This window comes from Entelurus aequoreus, linkage group LG08 (assembly GCF_033978785.1).
Source record: "Entelurus aequoreus isolate RoL-2023_Sb linkage group LG08, RoL_Eaeq_v1.1, whole genome shotgun sequence".
Taxonomy (NCBI): Eukaryota; Metazoa; Chordata; class Actinopteri; order Syngnathiformes; family Syngnathidae; genus Entelurus; species Entelurus aequoreus.
In genome coordinates, this window is record NC_084738.1 from 31,263,192 (window position 1) to 31,277,916 (window position 14,725).

General features: G+C 39.3%; 1 protein-coding gene across 1 annotated transcript in view; it reads left to right on the plus strand.

Annotated features, from left to right (window-relative positions):
* Positions 1–14,725, plus strand: part of LOC133656384 (polycystin-1-like) — a 56,636-nt gene extending 41,911 nt beyond the window's left edge. The window contains exons 33-42 of the mRNA XM_062057470.1: positions 451–605; positions 4,542–4,742; positions 4,833–5,001; positions 5,084–5,266; positions 6,812–6,916; positions 7,010–7,144; positions 7,218–7,420; positions 10,105–10,216; positions 13,620–13,708; positions 13,747–14,725. Of these exons, the coding sequence (XP_061913454.1) occupies positions 451–605; positions 4,542–4,742; positions 4,833–5,001; positions 5,084–5,266; positions 6,812–6,916; positions 7,010–7,144; positions 7,218–7,420; positions 10,105–10,216; positions 13,620–13,708; positions 13,747–14,452 (2,058 nt within the window). The 3' untranslated portion in view covers positions 14,453–14,725. The remainder of the gene's footprint in view (positions 1–450; positions 606–4,541; positions 4,743–4,832; positions 5,002–5,083; positions 5,267–6,811; positions 6,917–7,009; positions 7,145–7,217; positions 7,421–10,104; positions 10,217–13,619; positions 13,709–13,746) is intronic.

Sequence of the window (14,725 nt, forward strand, 5' to 3'; positions counted from 1 at the left end):
GAGTTTGCATGTTCTCCTTGTGTCTGCGTGGGTTCTCTCCAGGTAGTGCAGCTTCCTCCCACTTCCAAAGACATGCACTTGGTAATAGGCAACACTGTCATTTTTATTTTATTTTATTTTATTTTTTTAAATTTATTATTTTAGCAACACTAAAATTGGCCCTAATTTGTTTCCCGGTGAATTCCTGGCAAACACTCCTGCCAGTATAAGTTGTATAGGTTTTTTGTAAACAGGTTACCAATAGACCAGTTTTTTTCATAGTAATTTACCATAAGCAAAAACAATTATTAACTGTAAAATTACCAGATTCAACATCATCATACTGTGTAATGTCCTATACATCGTAACTGAATTTTTTACGGTGAATTGCTGGCAACCACAGCTGCCGTTATTTTACTGTAAATTGTGCAGATTTTTTTTTACAATGTGTTTTTTCTATTGTCTCCAAAGCACTGTGTGTACCAGCTGCTGTTTTTTTTGCTGGTGCTCATGATGAACTATCAGGATAACATGGAACAAAGACAGGGGAGGTTGTTGCACTCCGCTGTGAGACGCCAATTTCTCACTGCTCCCTTGGGGGTGCCCAATCTCACATCCGTCGCAAGGTGAGCATTTTCACTACAACATACAACAGAGGTGTCCAACTTTTTCATCCAATGGCGGCATATTAAGAAATCAGAGCATGCTGAGAACAAAGCATTGTGTTTTTTGTTATTAGTATCAACATTTTAGCCTTTACTCTTTACATTGTGCCATTATGAGCTATGTTCCCCAATTTTTTAATAAATAAAAAAAATTCTGCAAAAAAACTAACTGAAAATACAGTTGCATTCCTGTAGTAATTACAGATAGACTTCCAAGTGATTTGTAAAATGCTAAAATGCCTATTTGTGGCAGCTTTTTCAGAAAGTTGGGGCAAAAGTTGTGAGGCCTTTTCTTTATAAAAATTGGTCATCAATTGTTTAGTTGTTCCATGTAATCCTAACCTCAAAAACATACATTCAATGTACAAACATACATATACACATACTGTACATATACAAGTACATATACATACATACACTCATGCATATAATCATGTTTAAAGCATATATTAACATTTTTGCCCTATGGGAAACTGACAAAGCTTCACCTATTGTTACTATAACAATCTACAAGGTTAATATAGTTGCCTTCTCTTTCTTTCGCTCCATTTATTTGCTTGATTTTGTATTTCAAGTTATCATTACATATATGTGTTGTTGCATTTGAACAATTGTATGGTTGATAATATAGGTAATTATTGTTATTATTCATTACCAATAGTGCTATTTCTATTGGTATCTGTATTGCCCCATTTGTAGTGTAATGATGCTCATTGTCATTTCTGTATTATTATTTATTTCACTAACTGCTTCTTTGCTATCACTTTTAGCGTCATATCTGTACATATCCTATTTGCTGATGTTGTTCTGTTGTGGTTGTTATTGTTGTGTTTGCTGTTGTTGTCTCTCTGTCTTATCCCCCTCTTGTCCCCGCAATTTCCCCCTCTGTCTTCCTTTATTTCTCTTTCTATCCCCTCCTGCTCCCGCCCGGTTGCACCAAATAATAATATAAATTAATTTAATAAAGTCAAATACAAATAAGGCAACAAGAGACGTATCCCAAACTTTTCTTTTGTAAAGTAAATTTGTACAGCCGATATGGGCATCTACATCAACTATATGATTTGCCTGAGTAGCTGGACAGGACATTAAAAAACTAAACCAAATAAACCCACAGGATTTCAACAAAAGTTGAAAACCAAACTAATGTACGGTTATCTTTTATTATAAAAGATAACAGTAAAAATAGTCATAAGAAACACCACTAAATGTTTCCTTATTGCCTGCTGCCTGCTCTGTCGTCCACAAGTTGCAGACATTCTAGGTGTATGTTTTACGCTTGAAAAATGTTTGTTCACCTTAAACATTCATTTATGTTCCAACACATTTCTTGCCGCAAAGAAAGCTTAGCGCTGTTGACGGGAATCTGAAGCAATGATGCCGATTGACCAAATACGTGCGGGGAAGTTGCAAGTGTCGTGCGAAATTTTGTATCCCTGAAATATTTTGTATCCCCTACCGCGGGAGTACGCATGCGGGCGGAGCTCTGGGCTGTAACAAGACAAAATGTAACAAGACTTAGAGGGCTCATGTCAGCTCAAGACTTAGAAAAACTTGTACATGCCTTTATTACCAGTAGGCTGGACTATTGTAATGGTCTCCTTGCAGGTCTTCCCAAAAAAACTGTCAGGCAGCTACAGCTTGTTCAGAACGCTGCTGCTAGAGTTCTAACAAAGACCAAAAAATGTGAGCACATTACACCAATTGTTAAATCCTTACATTGGCTTCCTGTACATCAGAGAATTGATTTCAAAATCCTCTGCTCACATATAAATCACTACATGGTCTAGGGCCGAAGTATATCACTGATATGCTCCCACTATATAAGCCCTCTAGATCACTAAGATCTTCTAAGACCAATCTGTTAGTGGTTCCCAGAGTAAACTCAAATCAAGGGAGAGCATCATTCAGTCACTATGCGACAAATAGCTGGAATAAACTTCCTGAAGATGTCAGACTTTCCCCAACTCTGACTACTTTTAAAACTAGACTGAAAACTTTTATGTTCACTTTAGCTTTCAGCTAAATCTTTTAACTTTTAACGTCCGCACTGTTTTTATTTTTGTTGTCTGCATTTTAATTTTGCTTTTATTTTCTTTCATTTCACTTTGTTGTCTGTGAAGCACTTTGAGTCTGCCTTGTGTATGAAAAGTGCTGTACAAATAAAGTTGCCTTGCCTTGCCTTGCCTTGCCTTGTTCAGACAGCGGCAGCACTTCCGTGTTATTAGCGATGTCAATGATTATAAATATTATGTATCCCTAACTAATTTTTTTTGTGATTAATAACATGAGTCCAAATTCACAAGTTTTGTTGTTGATGATGCTAAGTATCTACAGAATAAAACACATGTTAGTACATCAATTGAGGAAAATAGATGGGGGGACACATTGAATGGCAGCACAGAAATATGCTAAAGTATTATGTATCCTCTACTACCTTTTTTTGTAATTAATAAAATGAGTCCAAATTCACAAGTTTTGTACAATGCCAAGTCTGTACATATAATCCACATGATGTTGGCACATACTGGGGACGTACGTGTGACACATATTTTCTGGTATAAAATATGTGGGTTTTTATGGGGGGGTTTAACATGGAATTGAGTCTACACTGTACTGTTTGTTCCCATTATATTACTGTTATTGTATAATCTATCAGAAGATGAAATCAACAATAAACCAAATTACAGGACATTATTCATGTAATTGGCAGAAATTAGCAGGATGACCAACCGCTCTGCAGCATGACACGTATACAATAGAGAAGCTTGTGCAGCGATGTAAGTACTAGTACAGCACGTCATGTATGGATGATCAAAAGCATTTATTCGGGTAGGAATGTCACATGTTACACCAACAACATTTTTGACAATCAAAGCATGATCGTAATAGTCCACATTTTGTATCATTGACATCGCCGGAAGTGCTGCCGCTGTCTGAACAAGGCACAGAGCTCAGCCCCCATGCGCGCTTCCGCGACAGGGGACACAAAATATTTCAAATATTTTGCACGATAGTCGCGAGGTCGCGCACATAACTCACATAAATTGGTTGAGTTAGCATGAATCGGCACAAGACGTCCTGGAGGGACTGCTTAGTGGTGCATTGATGCTCAGCTGAGTTTGTCCTTTCTCTCATTACCCATGCCTACTTCCACAGTCTTAAAATCATGCTATCTAAACACCGCAAGTTCTTAAAAGGGAATAATATTACAATGTATTTTGAAGGCAGAATGTTTCATATAGCTTTTATATTGGAGCTGACTGTATTACTTTGCGCAGGTATACCTTTTTAAGTATTTTATATGTCAATCAATTAATCAATGTTTATTTATATAGTCCTAACTCACAAGTGTCTCAAAGGGCTGCACAAGCCACAACGACATCCTCGGTACAGAGCCCACATAAGGGCAAGGAAAAACTCACCCCAGTGGGACGTCGATGTGAATGACTATGAGAAACCTTGGAGAGGACCGCATATGTGGGTAAACCCCCCCTCCCCCCCTCCCTCCCTCTAGGGGAGACCGAAAGCAATGGATGTCGAGTGGGTCTGACATAATATTGTGAAAGTCCAGTCCATAGTGGATCCAACATAATAGTGAGAGTCCAGTCCATAGTGGGGCCAGCAGGAAACCATCCCGAGCGGAGACGGGTCAGCAGCGCAGAGATGTCCCCAACCGATGCACAGGCGAGCGGTCCACCCCGGGTCCAGACTCTGCACAGCCAGCACTTCATCCATGGCCACCGGACCTGTGTAGTTTATGTCTTCATACTTCATGCAATCTTGCAAAAACATCTTCATATTCTCACTACATACACACAAAATAAGCCAATGAGCTGGTCTTGTTTCATGACCTCTTACTTTGTAAATTTTTTAATCGATCCCACTTTGTCACAGCTGGTTAGATGCAGAGCAGTGGATGAACACCACCTTGGTGAACCACGTGCACCACAACCCTTTGCTGCGCCTCGTTGGTTCGCCTCGGCTCCAGTACGCGCACACACCGGGATGGGCAGAGGTTATCATTTTGGGAAACAGCAGTGTGGTGACACAACGGGTTCTGGCTGACCTTCACATGCGAGGCTTTTACACTAAAAAGTAAGTGGATTTACTACGCCTTCTCTAAACAACACTATATTTATGTACAGTGTTTGACATTTGATGCTGGTTTATTTTTCGTACCTTCAGGTTCAAAACTATCTCTTTGGATTTCACACAATACCACAGAGAGTCTGGTTTATTTCTCTGTGTGTCCGTTCAACTCGATCGGACACAAAGAGTCACTTCCTCCCTTTCCATTCATCCACTCCTCGTCCCGTCATCCCATAAAGGCTTGGACCTTCATCTGGTTCTGACGGTAAACCCCCACCTTGCTACATCGACTTCATAACCAATTCAAATTAATCAAGGTAATACGACATCCGGGCTTCCCCTCACAGGTTCTCCTTCTCAGTTCTGCTCTCCTCATCTTGTTTGGGGAAGTGTGGTCCATGGCTACTGAGCGTGCTCAGTATCTGTGCGAAGGCAAACACTGGCTACAGCTGCTTCTGGCGACATTGTCACTGGTGACGAGTGTTCTCCAACTCTGCTTTCTGTCTCAGGTCACATCTTGTGTTTCCCAGGTATTAAAGTGCCTCAAAGTTTGTGGACACAAGTATTGAGCTGCAACTTACTTGGACATGGTCTTTTTGGAAGGCCCTTTTCTGTTGCTACATGATTTATAAAAAGATGATTGTATGAGTTTGCTGTAGAACCCTGCCTTCAAGCCTACCTAGCACCTTTGGATTGGATTAAAACAGAAATAGGCAGCCGATCAGACACTTGCTCAGGTCCTTTTTTCCGGATAAATGGGAGAAAAAATCCCACATTCCAAATTTTCTGGAATAAAGTTATTTCTAGAACAACAAATACTGTTGTAGCAACGACTCAATTATACTCAAAGAATAACCCAATATATTTGCAAAGATTGTATTTTCTGACGTAGTTAACAGATGTCCCAAATCTTTTGGTCATGTTGTTTCTCCAAGTTACAGTAAAAACTTCTAAGTCTTTCTAATTTGCATCATAGCTTTTTATTTCTAGTAAAAGTAGAGATGTCGGCCGATAAATGCATTAAAATGTAATATCGGAAAATATCTGTATCGTTTTTTTTTATTATCGGTATCGTTTTATATATATTTTTTTAAATTAAATCGACATAAAAAACACAAGATACACTTACAATTAGTGTACCAACCCAAAAAACCTCCCTCCCCCTATTACACTCATTCACACTCATTCACACAAAAGGGTTGTTTCTTTCTGTTATTAATATTCTGGTTCCTACATTATATATCAATATATATCAATACAGTCTGCAAGGGATACAGTCCCTAAGCAAACATGATTGTGCGGGCTGCTGGTCCACTAATAGTACTAACCTTTAACAGTTAATTTTACTCATTTTCATTAATTACTAATTTCTATGTAACTTTTTTTATATTGTTTTACTTTCTTTTTTATTCAAGATTTTTTTTTAAATGATTTTATCTTATTTTATTGTATAAATTATTTTAAAAAGGACCTTATCTTCACCATACCTGGTTGTCCAAATTAGGCATAATAATGTGTTAATTCCACGACTTTATATATCGGTATCGGTTGCTATCGGTATCAGTTGATATCGGTATCTGTAATTAAAGAGTTGGACAATATCGTAATATCGGATATCGGCAAAAAGCTATTATCGGACATCCCTAATTAAAAGACCTAAAAAAAAAAGTAATCCGAGAAATACGTCCAGGGTAAAGTTGGTAAAAATAAATATATACTTTGACCATGGACGTAATTTGGGGGAGGACAGGTGGGACATGTCCCCTGCAGTTTTTGTTCTGTGCATTTTTTAATGTGAACAAATAATGTTCAGCTATTGAATGGAGACAAGTCAAACACTAGCGCCAGACGGAAAATGGATTGCATTTCTAGAGCGGCCTTCTTGCCAATGTGAGAATGATTGACAGCATACTGCAGCTGACCAATCAGCAAACACTGCCATACTCAACATACTGTGTATACAGAGAGAACAGGGCCTGTTTAAACTTGACAGTAATCAACCATGCCCACTTGTAGAATGTGCGTGCTAGAATGTGCGTACTGTAACGTGCATCTGATCATCCATCATGATTTAGCTGCGGTCCCACCCAGACAGCTTCATTAACTTCCATGGCCCTGCTCTGCTGACTCGGAGGTCTTCCCAATGTGCGGCTATCTTGCTCACTCTTCTGGTTTTAAAGGTAACGTCCAGCTGCAGTTCCCCATTACGCAAAACAATACTTCCGCTTTGCATTTTATCTTGAAACACACATTTCCATTGCTTTTTGTGCCAGCTGTTGGGAACCTTGAGATTTGTTCAGCGGTGGGTCATGATCATCAGAGTCCTGCAGAGAGCTTGGAAGGAGTTGTGGGTCTTAAAAATCCTCTTGCTGCTATTGATGCTGTTCTGTACACACCTCAGCAATACGGTAAAAAAAATGATGAATGAAATGATCGAGCTATCAGTCAATCGCATTTGACATTTCTGTGCTATGTTTTCAGCTCTTCTCACGCTCAGTGGATGGGTTTCTGTCCATGCATCAGGCTTTGGTGTCATTGCTGTCCATTATGCGTGGCCGGATCAGCCTCCAAAGATTATGTATAGTCCACCCAGTCCTCGGGCCCCTCTATGGCCTATTGGTAATGGGGGCTGGTGTTTGGCTTTTGGCCAAACTCTTTGGGGCTGTACTCATCTGTGCATACAGGTACTTACACTTACCCATTAAATAACTCATCTGCATTTGACTTTAGGATTGGTATGTACTACTACCCTTCAAACAAATAGTCTATAAACTGGATTTAAGTTGACCAAAAGTGGCAAACGCACAGCAACGTCCAAACACAGCCCATCCATCCATCCATTTTCTACCGCTTGTCCCCCAAAATATTTTGTGTCCCTATCTCAGCTGCATTCGGGCGGAAGGCTGGGTACACCCTTAACAAGTCGCCACCTCATCGCAAGGCCAACCCAGATTCCGAACTAACAAAGGTCTTAACTCATTCTCTTTCTATGCCACATCAATGTGGAATGCGCTCCCAACAGGTATAAAAGAAAGGGCATCTCTATCCTCCTTCAAAACCGCAATAAAAGTTCACCTCCAGGCAGCTACAACCCTAAACTAACACCCTCCCCGGATTGCTAATAATCAAATGTAAACAATCAAATGCAGATACTTTTTCTTTTTCTTATGCCTTCTGATCTCTCTCTCTCTCTCTCTCTCTCTCTCTCTCTCTCTCTCTCTCTCTCTCTCTCTCTCTCTCTCTCTCTCTCTCTCTCTCTCTCTCTCTCTCTCTCTCTCTCTGTTCCACTACTTGATGTCCATAACCTCCCCCCGCCCCTCCACACCCCTGATTGTAAATAATGTAAATAATTCAATGTGATTATCTTATGTGATGACTGTATTATGATGATAGTATATATGATAGTATATATCTGTATCATGAATCAATTTAAGTGGACCCCGACTTAAACAAGTTGAAAAACTTATTCGGGTGTTACCATTTAGTGGTCAATTGTACGGAATATGTACTTCACTGTGCAACCTACTAATAAAAGTATCACTCAATCAATCAATCAACACAGATAGACAGACAACATTCACACTCACATTCACACACTAGGGCCAATTTAGTGTTGCCAATCAACCTATCCCCAGGTGCATGTCTTTGGAGGTGGGAGGAAGCCGGAGTACCCGGAGGGAACCCACGCAGTCACGGGGAGAACATACAATCTCCACACAGAAAGCTCCCGAGCCCGGGATTTAACTCAGGACCTTCGTATTGCGAGACACATGCACTAACCCCTGTGACACCGTGCTGCCCTACAAACACAGCAATTATCGAAAAAGACCGAGACACCAAAAAACACATGAAACAGGAAAATGCCGCCAATTAAAAGTGCGGCAGTCACACAAACGCTGCAAAATCAAAAACAAAACCTAAAGAAAATTATTGCAAATGCCAAAAAACACACAAACCACCCAAAACAACTGCATGAGTGAAATTCTGCAAGAGTTCATGGAACCAACGGAGGTAGTCAGGCTACCAGGGGCACCAGATCTGAGGGATATCTCTCTTCAAAGACATTAGTTACTGTGTTAAAAACAGGAGCAAAACAATTGCCTGTAAAAATTGGTTACTATATAATACCTCAAATTATGGCCAAGTGTTTAACAAAGACATACAACTTTCTTGCGGGCATGCTGCTCACGACTTTAAAGGCAGATATCCCTCAGCTCTGACACCCATAGTTGCCTGTTTGTGGTTTCAGATCATTTCTTTGGAACGTTTGGATGTACCTGTATGTTTGTCCCCGTCGGCCACTGCATGGTTTTATTCATTTTCATGGTGACTCCAGGAAATATACTTATGTAAAAGAATGTCCAAAGTCTGACCCAGATCTAGCTTTTTATTGCATGCGGCATATTCTAAAAATATAATTAAACTAACACAAAAAAAGTTCAAATGCTAAATATTTGGCGCCTTTTATACAAAACTGATATATAAGCATAGAGTACCCTGACCGATATTAGAATGGTTTAAGATGTATATTACCAGTAGCATAAATAAATAAAATTTCCCCCAGCTTTTGTGGTCTATATCATCTGCGGACCAGCCTGGACACCTCTTATTTTGCTTTTGTGTTGATTTGTTTATCTTCTGATAAACCCTCAATTGTGTGTTCACTCCTGTTATAAATAATAAATGATAAATGGGTTATACTTGTATAGCGCTTTTCTACCTACAAGGTACTCAAAGCGCTTTGACAGTATTTCCACATTCACCCATTCACACACACATTCACACACTGATGGCGGGAGCTGCCATGCAAAGCGCTAACCAGCACCCATCAGGAGCAAGGGTGAAGTGTCTTGCCCAAGGACACAGCGGACGTGACTAGGATGGAGGTGGGGGTTGAACCCCAGTAACCAGCAACCCTCCGATTGCTGGCACGGCCACTCTACCAACTTCGCCACGCCACGCCGTCCCTTGTTGACTTTTTAACATGTGTACAACACTGTAGATTAGAAAACTATTGTTTTTAAAGAGCATTTTCTATTGCACTTGTGAAGCATTTTCTATCTGTGAAGACTTTTTTTGTAAATTACATTTCTGGAAAAAAGGCCATTTTTGTGATGTTGTCTCAAATTTCTGCAACTGTTCAGGCAAACACAAGTCATTTTCTGCAACATAGAAACATACTTTTTAACTGCTCATCCCAACAATCAAACAGTAGAAGCAAATAAGGAATGCAAAACATAAACAATCAAACCAACAAGGTGATTGCCAGAGCTGTAAGATTTACAACAACAACAACAAACTTTCATGCTGTTCCTGTGATGTACTAACAAGATATGCTCATTCTTGGCTTTCATTCTATGTTATTTAGGGCTGAAAAAGCAGACATTTATCGTCCATCAACAGAACCTCAAGATTATGAGATGGTTGAGTTCTTTATCAAGAGACTGAAGCTTTGGATTGGGCTTACAAAGGCGAAAGAAGTGAGTGTATTGCAATCCAGAACCTTGCTATTTGCAGACGTTACTGTATGTTCCGAAACAGCGTAAAAAAACTAAAATAATAGACGCACACATAAAAAATGTATATTTCTGACACTGTAAGCCCTATAATATGCCTCATGCACATATTGTATTGTATTAAACACATACATTGTGGAATGTATAGATGATTACCTCTAACAAATAGTAGTGAAAAATGATAGCTAACAGATTTAATTTTAACAAATTAAAAGTGCTACAATTTACATAAACATTACAGGATGAAACATTATGCAAAAACACACACAAGCTTCAAAGTGAAGTGTTTTACGGAATCAAACGATGATGGAAGCTCTCCTCCAATGTCGCCTCTTTAAAATCAACACTGATTACATGTTGTAATTACGATCATACTTGAAACCTCGCTGCAAGTTTGGAGGTCACATTGTAACATAGTTGACGGTGAAACGCTAGTGCTGCCACAGCCACACAGTGCACTGCCGTTTTACACAACCATTACGTATATATGCCATATTATTATACTGTACATTTTGGGACTGATATACTACAATCCAAGTAACAAGACAGTGCTAAATAGCGTGTGCAAACTATATAAAATTGCATTTACTGTTAGTGGGTGTGTTGCGTCTGGTCTATAAAGACTGCGTGATTGATAAGAGGTGCAAAAAAAAGACTCACAATGGAGATATTAATTTCTCTCCACATTCATGTTATCACGCTCTCCAACATGTGGTGTTTTGCAACGTTGTTGAACAAGCAGTACACAAATATAATATGTACCACCCTTTTAGCAATATAGAATCGCAATCTACAAAACAAAACGGATTTTTAGCACGCTGAAGGTGCGTTTTTGGAGGCGCTGCGGTGTTGTGATGGTGCATCTGCTTCCAGACGCAAGCAAATGCATATTGAAAGATACATTATAATAATATATCCTGTAAACAAACATCATTAAAAAAACGCCCACATTTTTTAAACAAATAAAATTAGTTTGTTGTAATCAGCCCATAAGACATCTAGCATTCCATCCATCCATTCTACCGCTTGTCCCTTTAGCACCCCCCGCGACATCTAACATTATACATTGATATTGCTAAAAAGACAATATGTCTAATACCTTATTTTCCGGACTATAGAGCGCACCTGTATATAAGCCTAACCCAAAAATTTTAGAATAAATAAATATTTGCCATTATTAGCCACACTGGACTATAGCCCGCAGATATATACGTTATGAAATGAGTTATTTACACAGAAAGATTAAGTAAATGTTTGTTTACATATCTTAATTGTTTCCAAAAGGTGCCAGTAATACGGCAGTAAAACGGTTGATCAAACAAAACAGAAGTCATCGTCATGGACCCACTAGTTGCGGTAGCTAGCTCTCCAATCAGCTAAATGGACTCAAAATGTCCACGGTGACATATTGGTGAATTTACTGAGGTATTTGTGAAACTGAAACAATACAAAAGGAACGCCATTGTAAGTCAATAATACTAACACAGACTCTTGTAAACGTGTTCGCATATTAGCTAATGCTAATGACGCTCGCGTGACTGTATTAGGATAGCACATACAAATAAAACACTACTATCAACGTGACGGTATAGTAAGTATGAATTGTTTTAGTTATATTGTAAAATTGACAAGCATTGCTTGGAGTGATGAATGAAGAAACCATACAAGTAGATGCGCTATGGATGACTAGTAGACGGAACGGCACTTGTACTCTACGGTTTATGACAATGAACAGAAAGAAATACTGTACATGTGCAACTCGCCTGCAGTGAGCAAACTCGTTTAAAAGATGGCGCAAAAGCACAAACAATAACACACCTTTTCAGTCTCTGTGGTTGTTTTATAAAAACTATGTGTTGTATACAAAACATTATGGTTGTTAGTGAATACAAATCCATCAATTTGCTGCACTATTTTATAAGCTGCTGGGTTCAAAGCGTAGGAAAAAAGTAGCTGCTTACAGTCTGGAAAATACAGTAGTTTTATTTTTGACAGTCTAATTATGTTCACACACACACAGCCGTGTGTATTCTCTTCCTCTCAATTGTCTCTTTTGCAGCGGAATCGCCCTCCTTCTCACAGCCTTTTCAAGCCTGCTAAATATTGACAAGAAAACAATATTTACTCATTTTTTATAATTATATTCAACCTACTTACAGTTATCAATCTTATCAAATGATATGAAACCATGTGTTGATCACAAACATTATTATTTATTTAACACTTAAGCTTTGTTCAGGCTGATGACAAAAATGAGTACTAACCAACTATACCGCATAGGAAGGGACCCATAAATAACTGACCAAAAATACATTTACATACCATTATGTTGTGCTAAAATAAACCAAATTATGTTTCTTGACTAAACTGTCAATAGAATTAAAATGCTAATTAAAATACAACTTCACCACTTTAGTCATATTTTTTGCGCTTAAGAAACTCTATGACTTTAGCTCCAGACTTCGGTTGAATCACAACTGAGTAAAACTGCGACAAAAAAGCATGGACCACAGCTGGGAAAAAGCTATTTCATGGCGGCCCTCTATGATTAAGAAAAACTGATTTAGGAGACACAAACATCAGTGCACAAACTTAGTAAATTTAGCTTTGCATGCACTATGAAGTTTGCATGTGTTTTAATACTCGCAAACTTTTAATAGATCAGGCCCCTAATATGTTACTATCACATATGTAATTTTTTGCGAATAGGCGAGGATTCACTGGATAAATCTAATGTATCCCCTAAAACATGTGAATCACTTCATGTAAATCAGGTGTGTCAAACTCATTTTAGATCGGGGGCCACATGGAGAAAAATCTCCTCTCAAGTGGGCGGCACTGGTAAAATCACAGCACAATAACATAAAAATAAAGACAACTTCTGATAGTTTTCTTTGTTAAAAATAGAACAAGCACATTCTGAAAATGTACAAATCATAATGTTGGGTTTTTTTACACTTACATGTTGCGGTTAATAGTATTTTATCTTTATTTGTCGTTATTTACACTTTCTGAATAAATTATGTGATAATGTTCATCAGTCAACTCATTGGTGTTAATTGTCAATCTATCAAGATAAAAAAATTATATCAAAATCAAATTACAGGATGTTATTTATGTAGTTTGATCATTTTCCCTCGACTGATGTTCTAACATCATGTGGTTTATTTTGTACATATGTAGCATCATCTACAAAGATACAAAGAATTGCTATTGCGACATCCAGTGGACACATTTAGAACAGCAGTTTTTTTCATTCAAAAAACTTAGCAAACTCATCCCGCGGGCGGATAAAACCTGATTCGGCCCTCGGGCCATACGTTTGACACCCCTGATGTAAATAGTGCTTGTTTCTTTTCCGTTCCAGTTCAGGCACAGGGTGAAGTTTGAAGGCATGGACGTTCCTCCTTCCAGGGCTTCCCAAGAATCCCGTCTCTCCTCTCTGTTTCCTCCCCTCCGTCTTCTCACTTGCTGCGCTCGTCTCATTCCTTTTCTTCTCCTCGTCCGCTGTCATCATCGCTTTCTACCATGTCTGAAGACTCATCAATTTCTGAGCAAGGCTTTGACGTCCAGCCCTTCCTGGACCACCTGCTGCCATGCGTCAACGCCCTGCTGTCTCAGTTTGACCGCGTCACCCAGATAACTGAGGATGTTAACAACCTGGAGACTGAACTTGAGGAGGCTCTGACCAAGAGAAAGGAACATAAGATCAACAAGGAGAGAATTAATGACCAATTCCAAAAATCAGCAAATCCAAAGGACCAGGAGGGTGACAGAAGGACGAAGGAAGTGAGACGCAGGAGGACAGGTCTGCTTTACCCTAATCCACAAAAATCCCTTTCAACCATATTGCCTTTCGCGCCTTCCACAATCCACTCCTCTCACGTGTTCCCCCGCACACGCAGCTCACACTCCGAGTGTGAATCAATGCGTTTCCAGTATCACGTGTGCTGCGAGACATCAGAAGCAAGTAAGCCTCCCGCTGAAAGCTCTGGTGTGGTCAGGTCCCCTAAAAGGAGAGCATGGCATTCCGGGAGCTCTCACTCGGCAGATGCTGCTCAAAGGTTGTGGCAAAAACAAGGCGGAGTCGCCTTCGCCTTCATCAGACCAAAGAGTGAAGAGGGCGTACTGAGACGTATCAGTGACGGGGCCCCAAAAAAGAGGAAGGCTTGGATCGCTGAAGAACCAGAGGTGAAGTAAGCATTTGTGATCTTTGTTAACTTCGCATGGCTTCAAGAGGACTTCCGACAAGTTTTAGAAAGGGTCTTTATCCAAATCCAGAGGATACATTGGAATTATTAATGTCTATTTTCTTGTATGTTTGTTTGGATCTTCTTCAAATTGTGTGTGTTCCTATACAATAAGAGTCATTGACATTCAGAAAACAGTTAAAAATGTTACAGAGTTTGAGCAGACCTCATTTTTGGAATGTGATCCAAAAAACAACTGGAAGATGCTGGGTAGGATACATTG